This window comes from Hemitrygon akajei, chromosome 4 (genome assembly GCF_048418815.1).
Source record: "Hemitrygon akajei chromosome 4, sHemAka1.3, whole genome shotgun sequence".
Lineage (NCBI taxonomy): Eukaryota > Metazoa > Chordata > Chondrichthyes > Myliobatiformes > Dasyatidae > Hemitrygon > Hemitrygon akajei.
Window position 1 is genome coordinate 27,207,725 of NC_133127.1, and position 17,235 is coordinate 27,224,959.

General features: G+C 40.8%; 1 protein-coding gene across 1 annotated transcript in view; it reads left to right on the forward strand.

Annotated features, from left to right (window-relative positions):
* Window positions 1–16,565, forward strand: part of gnrh2 (gonadotropin-releasing hormone 2) — a 252,149-nt gene extending 235,584 nt beyond the window's left edge. The window contains exons 2-5 of the mRNA XM_073042177.1: window positions 9,014–9,102; window positions 11,546–11,716; window positions 13,472–13,555; window positions 16,343–16,565. Of these exons, the coding sequence (XP_072898278.1) occupies window positions 11,579–11,716; window positions 13,472–13,555; window positions 16,343–16,381 (261 nt within the window). The 5' untranslated portion in view covers window positions 9,014–9,102; window positions 11,546–11,578 and the 3' untranslated portion in view covers window positions 16,382–16,565. The remainder of the gene's footprint in view (window positions 1–9,013; window positions 9,103–11,545; window positions 11,717–13,471; window positions 13,556–16,342) is intronic.
* The last annotated feature ends 670 nt before the right edge of the window (window positions 16,566–17,235 follow it).

Below are 17,235 nucleotides of genomic sequence, written 5' to 3' on the forward strand. Positions count from 1 at the left end.
GAGCTTCCACCACTCCCAGAGAAAACAACCCAAGTTTGTCCAAACTATGTTGGGCCCAGGATAGATCCTCAGAGATGCTGACACCGAGGACCTTGAAACTGCTCACACTTTCCACTTCTGATCCCTCTATGAGGACTGATGTGCATTCCCAGTCTCTTGTGCTCCAAGGAATAAAGTTCTAGCCTCTCCAATGACTTTGTATCATTTAGTCCCTCAAGTCCTGGCAAACATCTTCGTAAACCTCTTCAGCATTCTTTCTCATTTAATAACATTGTTTGTATTGCAGGGCAACCAAAAGTGAGCACAATACTCCAAGCATGGCCTCATCAGCAACCCATTCTGCTGTATCACGGATTCCCAATTTATTGGTCTCACTTTGAGAATACATAACTTTCAGAGTTAGCTGTCACCAATTATTGGGACTGAAGGTAGTACAAATTGACCAGAATGAAATGGAGACAAAACCATGAAATTCTGATATGACACTAAATGGGTTTCATAAACATACGATAAATGTGGAAGGGATAGGGATAATCTAATTGAGGTATTTGGGATGATAGAGGGGTTTGATCAGGTGCAGAGAAATTATTTCATCTGGTGGTAAGAGTTTAGAGCAATGAAGCATAACCTTAACTCCATTGCAGACTATGAGGGAAATAAGAAGCAATTTCACCACACAGAAGGTATTGGGACTACATGAGTCTTTTCCCTACAAGAACATAAGAAATAGGAGCAGGAGTCGGCCATCTGGCCCGTTGAGCCTGCTCTGCCATTCAATATGATCATGGCTGATCTGGGCATGGACACATCTCCACCTACCTGCCTTTTCCCCAGAACCCTTAATTCCTCTACTATGCAAAACTCTATCCAACTTTGTGTTAAATATATTTACTGAGGTAGCCCCCGCTGCTTCATTAGGCAGAGAATTCCACAGATTCACCACTCTCTGGGAAAAGCAGTTCCTCCTCATCTCCATCCTAAATCTACTCCCCCGAATCTTGAGGCAATGTCCCCTACCAGTGGAAACAACATTCCTGCCTCTACCTTATCTATCCATTTCATAATTTTATACATTTCTATAAGATCCCCTTTCATTCTTCTGAAGTCTAGCGAGTGCAGATTCAGGCGACTAAATCTCTCTTCAGAGTCTAACCCCCTCATCTCTGGAATCAACCTGGTGAACCTTCTCTGCACTGCATCCAAAGCCAGTATATCCTTCCTCAAGTAAGGAGACAAGAGCTGCACGCAGTACTCCAGGTGCAGCCTCATCAGTACCCTGTACAGTTGCAGCAAAACCTCCCTGCTCTTAAATTCAATCCCTTTAGCAATGAAGGCCAACATTCCATTTACCTTCTCAACAGCCTGCTGCACCTGCAAACCAACTTTTTGTGATTCGTGCACAGGCACTCCCAAGTCCCTCTGCACAGCAGCATGCTGCAATTTTTTTAACCATTTAAATAATAATCTGCTGTTCCATTTTTCCTTCCAAAGTGGGTGATCTCGCATTTACCAACGTTGTACTCCATCTGCCAGACCCTTGCCCACTCACTTACCTATCTATATCTCTTTGCAGACTCTATCTTCTGCACAGCTTGCTTATCCACTTAGTTTAGTATCATCAGCAAACTTAGATACACTACACTCGGTCTGCTCTTCTAGATCGTTAATGTATATCGTGAACATTTGTGGGCCCATTACCGACCCCTGCGGCACACCACTCACCACTGATTGCCAACCAGAGTAACACCTATGAATCCCAACTCTCTGCTTTCTATTAGTTAACCAATTGTCCATCCATGCTAATATATCACCTCCAACTCTATGCATGCTTATCTTATGGATAAGTCTTTATTGCAGCACCTTATCAAATCTCTTCTGGAAATCCAAGTAAATAACATCTGTCTGTTCCCCTCTATTCACTGCACTCGTTACATCCTCAAAGAACTCCAGTAAGTTTGTCAAACAGGACCTGCCTTTGCTGAATCCATGCTGTGTCTGCCTGATGGATCTATTTCTTTCCGGATGCCTCGCTATTTCCTCTTTAATGATAGCTTCAGGCATTTTTTAAATACAGACATTAAACTAACTGGTCTATGGTTACCTGCAATTTGCATACATCCTTTTTTGAACAGTGGTGTGGCATTCATCTTTTTCCAATCTGCTAGGGCCTGCCCAGAACCTAGAAAATTTTGGTAAATTTTCAGCAAAGCCTCAACTATAACTTCTGCAATTTCTTTCAGTACCCTGGGATGCATTTTATCAGGACAAGGGGACTTGTCTATCTTCAGGCCCACAAGTTTGCTCAGTACTACCTCTTTAGTGATAGCTATTGTATTGAAGTCCTCACCTCCCATTGCATCCATAACATCTCTCTTTGATATGTTAGGTGTGTTCTCCACTGTGAAACTAACACAAAACAGCCATTCAAAGCCTAGACCATTTCCTCATTACCCATTATCAATTTCCCCCTTCTCATCCTCCAAGGAACCTACATTTACTTTAGCCACTTGTTTCTGCTTTATATAATTATAAAATCTTTTACTATCTGTTTTTATATTTTGTGCTAGTTTATTTTCATAATCTAGCTTCCCTTTCTTTATTTCTTGCTTAGTGGTTTTTCGTTGCTTTTTAAAGTTTTCCCAATCTTCCAGTTCCCCACTACTCCTGGTGACTTTGCATGCACAAGCTTTTAGTTTGATGCCTTCTTTTATTTCCTTAGTTATCCGAGATTGGCTCTCCCCACCCTTACTCTCCTTGCTTTTGACTGGAATATACTTCTGTTGAGCACCACAAAAAATTATTTATAAGTCTTGCATTGTTCCTCAACTGTCCCACCATATAGCCTGTGCTCCCAGTCTACATTAACCAACTCCTCCTTCATCCTGTTGTAGTCTCCATTGTTTGGGCAATGGTTTTTGATCGAACTATTGCACCCTCCATTTGTATGAGAAATTCAATCATACTGTGATCACTCTTTCCAAGAGGATCCCTAACTACATAATCACTAATTTTACCTGTCTCATTGCATAGGACCAGATCTAAGATAGCACGTTCCCTTGTAAGTTCAGTAACATGCTGTTCAAGAAAGCCATCATGAATGCATTCTCTGAAGTTCTCCTCAAGACTGCCTCAACCAACTTGATTCACCTAATCTATCTGCAAGTTAAAGTCCCCCATGATAACTGCTGTTCCATTCTTAGATGCCTCAGATATTTCTGCTTATTGCCTGTGCCACTGTAATACTATTATTTGGTGGCCGATAGACAACTCCCACCAGTGATATTTTTTCCCTTTACTATTCCTAATCTCTCCCCAGATGGATTCACTATTCTGCTCCTTACATCTTATATCATCTCTCACTATCACCCTGATCTCATCTTTAATTAAGAAAACTACCCAACCATCCTTACCTTCCTGCCTATCCTTCCATATTCCCTGATATCCTTGGATATTTAATTACCAATCCCCTCCACCTTGCAACCACATCTCTGTAATGGCTACTAAATCATACCTCTTTGTACTGCTTTGTGCCACAAGTTCACTGACCTAGTTTTGAATATGACGGGCATTCAAATAAAGTGCCCTTACACTTACAGCGCTTTTAAAATCTTGTAATCTTTTACTCTTGACTTTTTTTCACTCCATTCTTACTTTTCTCTTTTTTATCTTTTGTTTTTTCTTTATCTTTATCCACGCTTCTCTTTTTCACTTTATCCATACTTCTCCAAACTGTTGAACCCACCCCCCTCCCCCACTATTTAGTTTAAGGCCCTAGTTATGCGATTCGCTAGGATCCAGGTCCCATCACTGTTCAGGTGGAGCTTGTCCCACTGGTACAGCTCCATCGTTCCCCAATACTGGTGCTAATTTCCCGTGAATTCAAACCCACTTCTCCCACACCTATCTTTGAGCCAAGCATTTAGCTTTCTAATCTTCTTGACCCTATGCCAATTTGCACATGGCTCAGGTAGTGATCCAGAGATTACTACCTTTTTGGCTCTGCTTTTTAATTTAGTCCCTTGTTGCTCACGTTCCTTCAGCAGAACCTCTTTCCTCATTCTACCTATGCTATTGGTACCCACATGGACCACGACAACTGGATCTTTCCCCTCCCACTGCAAATTCCTCTGCAGGTCAGGTAAGATGTCCCAAACCTGGGAACCAGGCAGGCAACACAGCCTTCGGGATGCTCTATCCCAGTAGCAGAGAACTCTGTCTATTCCCGTGACCATACTCAATCAGAATCAGGTTTATTATTACCAGCGTGTGTCGTGAAATTTGTTAACTTAGCAGCAGCAGCAGTTCAATGCAATACATAATATAGAAGAAAAAATAATATTAATATATTACTGTATACATATATTGAATAGAGTAAAAATTGTGCAAAAACTGAAAGAATATATATTTAATAAGTGAGGTTCTGTTCCAGGGTTCAATGTCCATTTAGGAATCAGATGGCAGAGGGGAAGAAGCTGTTCCTGAATCACTGAGTGTGTGTCTTCAGGCTTCTGTACCTCCTACCTGATGGTTACAGTGAGATAAGGGCATGCCCTGGGTGCTGGAGGTCTTTAATAATGGACGCTGCCTTTCTGAGACTCCACTCCCTAAAGATGTCCTGGGTACTTTGTAGGTTAGTGCCCAAGATGGGGCTAACTAAATTTACAACCCTTTGCAGCTTCTTTTGGTCCTGTGCAGGGCCTCCCCATACCAGACAGAGATGCAGCCTGTCAGAATGTTCTCCACAGTATATCTATAGAAGTTTTTGAGTGTATTTGCGGACATACCAAATCTCTTCAAACTCCTAATAAAGTGTAGTTGTTGTCTTGCCTTCTTTATATCTGCATCGATATGTTGGGACCAGGTTAGATCCTCAGATCCTGACACCCAGGAACTTAAAACTGCTCACTCTCTCCACTTCTGATCTCTCTATGAGGATTGCTAGGTGTTCCTTCATCTTACTCTTCCTGAAGACAACAATCAGCTCTTTCATTTTACTGACATTGAGTGCCAGGTTGTTGCTGCGGCACCACTCTACTAGTTGGCATATCTCACTCCTGTACGCCCTCTCATCACCGCCTGAGATTCTACCAACAATGGTTGTATCAGCAAATTTATAGATGGTATTTGAGCTATGCTTAGTCACACATCTATTCCCAATTATACTACATTTCTCTTCTTTACCCCCTCTTGAAAGGCTCCCTGAACTACAATGCCACAGTGAGATTGCTCATTCTTCCTTACAGCCCCCATTGTCATCCACACAGGGAGCAAGAATCTCAGACCCATTGGACAAGCTCAAGGACTGAGGCTCCTCCAGCACTGTCTCAGATCCCACTACCTGTCACACCCTCTTACCCCTACCACAGACTAAATTTGAGGGAAGTTACTCTAATGGGCGTGACTACCTGCTGAAACAGGGAATCCAGGTAACTCTCCCCCTCCCTGATGTGCTGCAGTGTTTGAAACTCAGATTCCAGGTCATCAACTTTGAGCCTGAGTTCTTCGAGCAGCCAACACTTGCTGCAGATGTGGTCACCAGGAACCACAATGGGGTCCACCAGCTCTCACACCATGCAGGTACAGCACGTCACCTGATCCTGCATCATCCCTGTATTTAATTAGCCGTAATTTAGTGACTTTTTATTCAACCACTACAAAAGCCTTACTTGCTACTTACCTGTGCCTTCCCGCCAAAGCCTCAAGTTCCCACTCCTACACTGATCCCCTCACACAATGGCCGCTCTACTTTGATCCTGCTTTTCTTTTAACTGCCCGTTATTGAATTGTGAATCAATTGGTCCACTGCTAGTACACCGAGCCCTGCAAAATGCTCCTTTTTAAAATTCTTCTCCCTGACCTGTGGTCTCTCTTCAAATCGATTGGTCCGCCACTAATGCACCAAAAGTATGTCTATCTTAATTTTTACAGCAGTGACTGATAAAATTTCTCAGGTAAGATACAGGAGGTTGTGAAGTCATAGTGAGCGAGTACAGTGGAGTGGCAGTACAGGTATGGTTGAATAGCTGAAGAGGAAGGTGATACATTTGCCGTCCACATTGAAGTTTAATGCAAAATGATTTTCTGTATCAAATCGGATCCTGGCAACGTATAGAAGCTCTTCGTAATATTCTGCAAGTTAATAACAGATCTCAGATCGAAGTAGATGATGGGCAAAATAACAAACACGAGAAAATCTACAGATGTTGGAAATCCAAAGCAACACACGCAAAATGCTGCAGGAACTCAGCAGGTTAGACAGCATCTATGGAAGAGAGTAAACTGTCGATGTTTTGGGCCGAAACTCATGAGTCCTGAAATGCCGACTGTTTACTCTTTTCTGTAGATGCTGCCTGGCCTGCTGAGTTCCTCCAGCATTTTGTGTGTATTACTGCAGATGATGAGTAAATGTGGAAATGCACAACACTGTAGACAGTGACTGTGGCCTTTCACACCAGTGACTAGGCTCCTGAATAACAAGTTCCTTGCAGCAGGCCCGTAGTTACACAGTTACGTCTGGAGATGAGATCAATGAAGAGATTATTCTGAGCTTGTTAGCTGATGATTCATGCTTCCTAGTTGTTTATTTACTATGATTTCATCAATTTCTATGATTGGCAGGTTTATCCCATAATTGTTATTGCCAGCTGGCTTCCCATCACATTAGTAGGCTGATGGGAGAAGGTTTAGCTGATTTAACATACTTTTAAAAGAACCAAACTATACAGAGCAGAGAAAAGTATAATTTTTATAGATTTTAAATTGTTTTCTACATTGAAGGAGGCCATTTGGCCTATTCAATCTCTGCTGGTTCTCAGAGCATATCCATCAAGCCCACTATGAATAGCGGTTGATCAAAATGGAAAGTGCTTTTAAATTATGTCACTTGTGGTAGTGTATCTAAGGCCTGAACCTCCACAGTCCTTCTGAATATGACATTCCCTTAACATATCCCACAACATGTCAGTGATAATAAGCCCAATTCTGATGAGTACTTTAAGGAGGGATTTCTAGAATGTAGACCACAGTCCATAAAGGACCAGCAATATATTTCTGAATCAGCATGCTTGGGGTAACTTGCATTCAGTGGTGTTCTCATGTACCTGTTGCCCATTGCCATTGTAGGTGGCAGTGGTTTAGGATGAGTGACTACATTGCATTTATAGATGGTGTCTACTGTGCATTGATGTAGAGGGAGGTTGATCAAGTACTAATCCAGTGGACTGTTTTATCCTGGATGGTGTTGAGCTGCTTGAGAGCTGTTGTCCCTGCACCCAACCAAGCTTGCGAGGAGTGTTCTATCATGCTCTTGATTCATGTGTTGTCGATGGTGGAAGAGACATGAGGTGATGGACGTGAGTTAAACACCATGCCTCTGCTCTACTCTTTCAGCCCTGGTACTTATAGGACAGTGACAATTGAGTTGCAGGCAAAGGTGAGCCGCAGAACACTGCTAGTGGAGAACCCAGCAACAGTAAGATAATTGAATATTAAGGGTGGTGATTAGATTCCCCTTTGTTGCAGGTGACCATTGCCTCGTACTTTTGCAGCACATACGTTACTTACTATTTTTCATCCAATTCTTAAGATCCTGCTGCATGTGGGCATCAACTTCTTCATTTGCTGAGGAGTTATACATGGGTTTTTTAATTATACAGTCGACAGTGAACATCTCTAATTCTGATCTTGGAAGAAAGGTCACTGAAGAAGCTGCTGAAAGTGTTTGGGCTATGAAATTCAGCAAGGAGGTGGTGGAAGTCTGACAACAACAGCCAGTATGACTACGGCCAGTGGAGTTTCTCCTCTTTGATGCCCATTGACCAGGTTCAACCAGGTCACATTGATACAACCGTCAGTTCACCACTGTCTTGATTAGATCACCCTCACCCCACATCCAGAATTTAGTGGTCCATGTTTTGGCAAAACCGTGATGAGATCTTGAGCTGTGTGGTCTTGACAAAGCCCAAAGATGCTCACGAGCCTGTCCCACCACTCAATATAATCATGGCTGATGTAACTCGTGACAACTCTTCCTAGTTCCCAAAACCCTCAATTTCTTGATCTTTCAACCAGTTATCTAACTCCACTTTCAATACTACTAATGATCGAGCCTCTACAACCCCTTGCAGTGGAGAATTCCAGAGATCCACCATACACTGTGCAATGACTGACTGATTTTCTTAAAAGCATGATTACTCATTCAAAAATATCCCATCAAAACACAGTATATAAGGTAGGGATGAGTGAGTTCTATGTAACAGCACCATCAAAGATGGTTCCACCACTTTCCTGATAATTGACTGGGCAGTAATGAGTTGAATTGGACATCTGCCTTTCTGTGAACTGAATCCCCCGGGACAATTTTCCACAATTTTTGTTAGACCAGTGTTGTCCCATCATTAATTTCCTGACTCATCTGTTGCAGAGTCCTTAGGTCAGGGACCTTAGATCCAATGCACTGGGGTGGAAGGCATCCTTGATCCCAAGGGATTGCCAAAGAAGGATAAAGGGTAAGTATTTAAGGGAGAAGGAAATTGGCATTTATACTGATAGATTTAGCTGGAGAAAGGCAGGAAGGAGGCTTGACAGAAGCATGAAATGAATGGGTCAAGTGGCCTGTTCCTGATCTGCGTATCTTGTGTTATCCTACGCAGGTTACAAAATCTTCATCTGCAGATTGTCCAGTTTAGCAAAAGGCATACTGTATATATCAGTGATCAGTAACTCTTCAAAAGAAGATCAGTAATTATAGATATAAATTGACAAGCACTCTGCAAAGGGGAAAGATCAGAAATATTTCGTGCATCTTGGTTCTTACTTCTGGCAGCAATAGTGTTCAGTTTAATGTAAAAATATGTGGATTCAATCTCCAGGGACAGTGAGGATGTAAGATCTCCAATTGAATACACCGAGTTAGAAACTATTTGTTCATGGTCACCATGCATTGATTACTCTTCACAAACATGATGATTCCAAACAGAAACAATTATGACCATCTTATAATACTCCACTTCAGGTCCCTCCCCTTTCCGAATCAAGATATATAGGGAGACAACCGAAGACTGGAAAGCAGCTGATAGAAAGCTACTTTGAACTTGTTCACAGGTAAGTCATGATTTCTTCGAGTCTTTGATTCTTTATGAAATAATTTTTGTCAAACCTTTTATTTTAAGTTTCAGTTTAATTCATAATATAACTTTCAGACCAATCTTCATTAGTAATTTGATAGATTAATTAATTGTTTTACTTTACAGAAGAATGATCAAAAGGATCTAATAATTAGTTCTCAGAGTATTTTTCAAGCAAACAGACATGGCTGATTGTTACTTGTGGCATTTATTTTGTAGCTGTAGGTTAAATTCTTTGAGATTTACAAGTTGCTATGTCCAAATAAAGAGTAAATATCAAACTGCATTTAGGATTTTGCAGGATGAGCAATTTCACCACAATGTGATCAACCATTAATACTTCCTTAAACCACATGAGCAGAAATATGTTTTAAAATAGGATTTGGAATATTAAATTTAAACTAACATTGCGATTTGACCTCGCCTGTTCATTTTGTTAGTTTTTTTGAGTGAAGCGGAGGATTTGGGGGTCGATGTGCCTGTACCATTTTTGTTCAATTTTGTGCACGAAGAGGGATTTGGGCGTCATTGTGCCAGTTCTGTTTTGTTTGGTTTTATTGTGCAGGAGGGGATTTGGGAGTTAATGTGCCTGTTCCGTTTTTCTTTGACTTTTGTGCAGGGAGGGGGAATTTTGGGGGTTGTTGATTGTGCCGCCTTTCCTTTCTTTCTTGGTTTCCTGGCTACATGGAGATGAATGAATTCAAATTGTATACTTTGATAATAAAAGAACCTCTGAACCTTGAAGATAATGGAAGATACTGAAGAAGATGCATTGTGTTGTTGTGTGGATACACACTCAAGTATTGAGTGTAGACTCCACCTGGGTCAAGGTGCTTTCAGATTCTTGGTTGTCCATAACCTTAGTGACCAGTGCTCTATGATCATTGTGACCTCTACAGCTGATTGCATTGTCACTTCCCAGGGCCTCACTAAAAGCCAAGGTTTGTATAATTTTCTCTCTCACACACTGTTCATTCTCTTCAAATCCATGGGCTGCACAATTTGTAACATCTGTGGTTTCCAAGTATCTGTTGTAATTTCTTTATTCAATGTTTCTCAAGACCAACGATAACATTATTTTGAGTTCAAATCCCTCTCCAAGATTTGGGCACATAATTAATGATAAGCATTCAATGGACCAGCAGGGATGAACACAATGTTGGGGTTCTCGTTTTTGAACTGGCTCCTGCACTGAAACCGCATCTGCTTGTTCAAAGTGAGATATTTTTGGAGTAGAGTTTCTGGTAAGTTGGAAACACAGGAGACAACCTCCCACAAGCAGCAATGCTATGACAATGTGTTTGATAATGACATTGACTGAAAGGTAAAGGACTGAACACCAGGGAGAATTTGCCCACCTATCCCCATGGACATGAAAATCACCCAAGAGGCTTTAACGTCTCAGTCTGCATTGAAATGGCAGTCTAGACCTTGTATTGTTCACTATATTGGGCCTTGACCCCAACCTATTGCCTTAGGGAAAGGATGATATCACCCGGTCACACTTGGCACCAAATACTTTCACTGTTAAGAACTCAGCACGGAAACAACATTAGGGAAATGGAATGCAACACGATAAGTTATATAAGCAAGCTTCGTATAGTCAGCAGGAGAGGAGCTTGTAGCTCACATTGAATGGCAAATAAAAGATATAGCACTCTCTGTGATAAAAATAATCACAATTTTAATATTATTCTCATCACAATTGAAGAGCATTCCAAAGCACTTTACATGCTTAAAAGATGCAAGATGTTGACAACTAATTATCTTCAGAGAGATCTATCTGATTATACCACCTTGCATATGCAAATTGAAATCCATACATATATAATATTGATCTGCAATTGAACATGCACTATTTAAACTGCCAAAATACAGCAATGGGTTTAAAACTGAGCTGGTTTTCTGATCGAACTATCCAAAGATGAATCATTATTGTGATACGATAGTATGCCTGTATTCTTTTCACCTGTATCCTCTCTAATCAGAAATATTCTACCTATAGCTTTGTAGTTTCCATAAAACCATAAGACATAGGAGCAGAATTAGGCCACTCAACTCATCCAGTCTGTTCTGCCATTCCATCTTAGCTGATTTAATATCCTTCTCAACCCCATTCTCTTGCCTTCTCCCTGTAACCTTTGATGCCCTTACGAATCAAAAACCTATAAACCTCCATTTTAAATATACTCAAAGAGTTTGCTTCCACAGTCGTCGGTGGCTATAAATTTGACAGATTCACCACCCTCTCATTCAAGAAATTCCTTCTCATCTATGTTTTAAAAGGACATCTTTTTATTCTGAGGCTGTGCCTCTGGTCTTAGACTTCATCCACTGCTGGAAACCCCCTCTCCACATCAGCTCTATCTAGACCTTTCAATATTCGATAGGGTTCAATGTTTTACCTTTCTCTTTCACAGAGCCAACAACTGTGAGATCTCTTCCCGCAGATAATGGCCTTCCAAAAAACACTCAGCTTCCTGGTGTTTTTCCTGTTGATTGTTAACCCTGAGGTTTCCAGAGCCCAACATTGGTCACATGGTTGGTATCCAGGTGGCAAAAGAGAACTGGATCCACCTCAATATGAACCGGTGAGTCTGATTTATCTCCACTGCTTTAATTTTGTGTACTGTTACACTTCAGCTACAATTCCAACAATTAAGCGGCCTGAGGGAAGAAGCTATTACCCAGTCTGGCAGTCATAGTCCTGAGGCTTCAGTACCTCCTTCCTGATAATTATGGGTCAAAGGGATTGTGGGATGTGTGCAGGGATCCTCAACAATGCTATGGGCCCTTGACTTATTCTAATACATCAGATCATTAATATTCCAAACAACACTTTATTTAATATAAGACATCTATGTTTTGAATATATTGAACATATGAATCATTAACGTTTCCAAGTCAAGTTGAGTCTATTGTTATGAACATAAGTTTGGTGAGGTACAGGTTCAGTACCAAGGACAACTTGCATACAGCAGCATCACAAAGATGAAGGGACAGACAGAACACAGAATATAGATTATACATTAGCTCCACATTAAATAATGCCATATGCAAAAAAAGTCCTTTTGCAGTAGCAAGTATATATTTTATGAAGTTAATTGCCTGGAATAGGAAGGAATGGGAGATGGGATTGATTGGACGCAATAGATGAATGTGACTCGAGGCAGGCGTCACTGGCAGTGCTGGAAATATTGTCAATTACAAATTTCCCACCAGAGATTACTGATCAACAGTTATCAAGAACCATGAAGTTCCTGCAATGGAAATGTTCCCATGGTGCTCCAGGATTTATTCATTGAGCAGAAATGCTGATTAATGCACAAGTCAGGGTGGCAGGAAGTCTGGAAGGAATATGGATGTAATAATTCCCAAGGAGCTGACTGGTCAATACTAAATATTGAGAATTGGTGGTAAATACCATGAAAATTGCATAAACGGTGAGTGAATGATCTGATATGGAGACTTAGAAGATATTGGGGAGCAAAATTGTTGGGGGAGTGATCCAAGGTTGGGAAGAGACCTGATTCAAGATTAATCTGCTGTGGGGAAGAGACCTGCTGCCCTCAAACCTTGTGAACACTCATTCTCTGTCTTTGCTGCTTCGGCGTGTCCTGTCAACCAGCCAGTCCAGACCTCTCACAGTCATGGAGAATGGCTGGGACTAGAAGCAGTTCTTCCAATCTCTAAGTTCATATTTCCCCCTCTCTGATATGTCAGTCTTCCATCAGCTGCATAACCGAACTGAGGAGCAACAGGACGAACAAGGCCACATGGCCGACAGGCACCAGGAGAAAATACAAAGGGATAAATGGCTATTATTCATTCTGCTTTTTTTTATGACTGCACATAAAATATATTGGAAGCCAGTACTGAGGAGTGATGCAATGTTTTGATGTCAGTGAACAAGTGACAAGCTGCAGAGGAGGGTACACTGGGTTCTAATGTAAAAGTTTGGGTCTTATCGAGTTGCATTTAAATCTGTCACTGAATGGGTAGAAATGAGTGTACTGGAAATACAGGAGCAGCAGATAAACACCATTTAAAGAATTAAACATGATGCGAATGTAAGACAAAGAACACCAGGAATGGATCAAGTTCAGACAGTCACCAGCCATTGATCTCTGTTAGATGGTGGAGCAGGCTTAGGAGTCCCACAGGAAACCCTGAGATACTAAAGTGTTTGAGATTATCACTCATCATTTACTCAAAATCTACTTTATGCAACCTATTCTCTTACTCCAACTCTTTCAATCCCAATAGCTCTCTCTGGAGAACCTGCTCAGGATGGCCTAACACAATTGATCTGGATGTTGAATTCACTCTTCCCTGTTGCTTGTTAGGTTTCAGAAGAACTCAAATTATGTGAAGGAGAGAACTGCATTTTCCTGCAAAGCTCACAGAAAGACTTTGTGAGGAGCTTTTTGGTAAGAACTGTTAAGATTTGTGACAAGGTGCCACACCACACATGAGGGTGGGAGCCTATGCTATTATACTGGCATGACTAGAAGATTGCCTGACTGGCAGGAGACAAAGAGCTGGAATAAAGGGGGCTTTTTCTCGTTGGCTGCCTGTGACTAGTGATGTTCCACAGGGTTCAGTGTTGGGACCGCTTCTTTTTCCTCTTCCCACTCTCTGCAGAAGGACTTACACATGTTAGAAGAATAGGCAAGGAAGTGGCAGATGGAATATAGTGCAGTGAAGTGTATGGTCATGCACTTTGGTAGAAGAAATAAAGTTGTAGACTATTTTCTAAACAGGGAGAAAATTCAGAAATCAGATGCAAAGAGACTTGAGAGTGTTAGTACAGGATTCCCTTAAGGTTAACTTGCAGATTGAGTCAATACAAAAGTAATATTAGCATTCATTTTGAGAGGACTAGAATATAAAAGTAAGGGTGTAATGCTGAGGCTTTATAAAGCATTGCTCAGACCGCACTTGGAATATTGTGAGCAGTTGAAAGGATGTTTTGGCATTGATACTGTGAATGAAAGGGTTAACATGCAGTATTGTGCAAAAGTTTTAGGCACATATATATAGCTAGGCTGATTAAGTCTTTTGTACAGTACTGTAATAATTTTATGTATTGCAGAGTACTACTGTCGCTGCAAAAAAAATCATGACACATGTGAATGATGATAAATCTGATTTTGATATGGGTGTCCATTGTGGAAGGAGAGTGGGAAGAGGGAAAAGAGAGGGGAATCATGGTCAGGAAATGGGGAAGGGAGAGGAGAGGGAGCAGAAAGCAACAGAGAGACATTCTGTAATGATCAACAAACCAATTGCTAGGAATCACATTACCTTGCCTGGTGTCTGCACCTGCATCAGCCCTTGTCTCTGCCACCTCCTCCACACCTATCCCACAGCACTCCACACTCGCTATTCCCAACATCCTTTGATTCCATCAGATTTACAGACTTGCTCTCTGCTCCACGTTGACAAACACAGTACTGTGCAGAAGTCTAAGGCACCCCTGCTATATTTAGGTACCTGTGCACAGTACTGTATAAGGAGTCTTTTTTTGATGGCCCTGGGCCTGTTCTCACTGGAGTTTAGACGAGGAGATCTCTCATTGAAACATATTGAATCTTGAAAGTTGTAGCTATAGTGGACTTGGAGAGGATAGTCTTGGACCAGAGGGCACAGCCTCAGAATATAGGGATGTCCATTTAGAACAGGGATGCGGAATATTTTCTTTAGCAAGAGGGTGGTGAATCAGTGGAATTCCATGCCATAGAGAACTATGAAAGCTAATTCACTGGGTATATTTAAAGCTGAAGTTGATAGGTTCTAGAATAATAAGTGTGTCAAAGTTTGCAAGGAAAAGGCAGGAGAATGGGAGTGAGAGGGATAATAAGTAGCCAAGATGGAATGGCGGAGCAAACACGATGGGTTGAGTGGCCTTGTTCTGCTCCTATATCTTTAGTGATGTTTAACCAATCGGTTAGAAACAGCAGAAGCCTTGTTCTTTCATTGGAACAGCCATTGTGAGGAAAATGGGCCCTATGTTGAACTCATACATCATGTGCCTATGAGTTAAGACTCTGCCTCACTAAGCCATCAGTGGGTCTTGTGCATCTCCAGTTGTACAGGATCTTCCATGTTGTGATGGGAGGAAATGGTTTAATTGGTGAAATAGTTTATTATTTTCACATGTACCCAGGTTCAGTGAAAAACTAATTTTGCATGCCATCTACACAGGTCATTTCATCACATCAGTGCATTAAGGTAGTAGAGGGGAAAATAATAGAATGCAGAATAATGTGCCACACTTACAGAGAAAATGCAATGCAGGAAATCAAAATGGTGCAAAATCACAGCAAGGTGGATTGTGAGGTCAAGAGTCCAACTTATTGCCTTTGGCAACCATATAATAGTCTTACAATAGTGAGGTAGAAGCTGTCCTTGATCCTCGTGGTTAAAGAGGATTTTGTATCTGTTGTCTGATGGGAGACGGGAAGATGAGAAAATGACTAGGGTGGGAAGGCCTTTGATTATGTTGGCTGCTTTATTGAGATAGTGAAAGTATTACCAGAATCCATAGCATGGAAGCTGGTTTTGATGACGTGCTTGGACAAGGACAAGCTCTTGGTGATGTTCACTACAAGGAACATGAAGCTCTCATCTTTAACTGTTTCAAGTTCAGGACAGAGAAACAGAAGGGAAATTTAAAATGGGGTGATGCTAAGTCCAGGAGGAACAAACACTATTGATAGCAAAGACACATATTTGGCTAAACAAACAGTGAGAAGACAAGCTTTTTAATTCAGCATAATATTGGAAACAATTTTATTTACATATAGCAACTTGAAGGGCTGTCGGAAAAGAGAAGGAAAGGGGAACCAAATGGATAGATTTCACAAGCAGATAGCATTGGCACATCAGGCTGGAGTTGCCTCATTCTGGGCTGTAAATTTCCATAAATAAACATTATTATCCAGTGTAAGTTGATGATGTTCCTATAATGCCATAATCCCAACAAAAATAGCAATTGTGTTCAAGTTCAGATGTTAAATTGTTTATCTTTGCTTTCTGTTGAGAACAATTAATTATTAGAGAATCAACAGATCTGAGCTTTTCTGGAATAATATGGGATTGTGAATGTTTTCAACACAATGAATGATGACATACACGTACTTTGATAATAAATTTTCTTTGAACTTTAACTCTGTTCTTTCTCTCCTCCTTCATCACAATGCCTATAACATTAGACCGATATGTTGGTGCGAAGATTTCAGAAGACAAACTGAATTTCAACTTATTTTCAAATCGTGTTAAGTGCCAATTGTAACACAAGCTGATGTTGAAGAAAAAAAGTCTGCAAAGCCATGATTTTAAAAAACTGAGTGTATTTGTTAAGTATACAGTATTTCCTCATGTACACATGACATGTGATAAAATGTTATGTGATTACAGTAAACTTTACAAAGAGTTTTCCCTCTTCTGTGTAATAAATGATTTTATTATGCTACATCCCCACACCAATTCTGAAATACCCATTATTTGAAAATGGAAATGCTATCTCTTATTAGGAAAAATTAATACATCTTTATAGTGAAAATCAGTATTGCTAAGATGAAAGTTTTCTTTACAGGAGGACATTACAATCTGTGTTCTCTGTAGGCAACAAGTACTCAGTGGAAGGGGTTGGGATGAGTAAGAAATAATGTAATAATGTAGTTCTTCATCCTACTGCCCAGAAATGTATTCAATCACACTTACACCTTCCTGTGGTTTTCTCATTTCTTTCATGACATTGTATTGTGCTGCAGGTCTATGTACATACAAGCCAGGTTGGAGAGGTATAAACTCAATATTTCTGATATAATAAGGTAGCTCAACAATCTGTTGAGATTGTTGAGATGGAGCTGTATCATCCAGTCATCCAGAACTACCCAGGACAGTGAAGATAGTTTAACCAGCATCAGCCAGGTTGCACATTGGGAATTAGGAAGGAATTGTTTATACTGTATACTTCTCCAAATGTTCATAAATCCTGCCTCTCAGCATCTTTTCCATCAACTGAAGCACTGAAGACTCATTGCTCTATAATTTCCTGGTATATCTCTACTCCCTTTCTTGAATAAGGGAAAAACATCTGCAA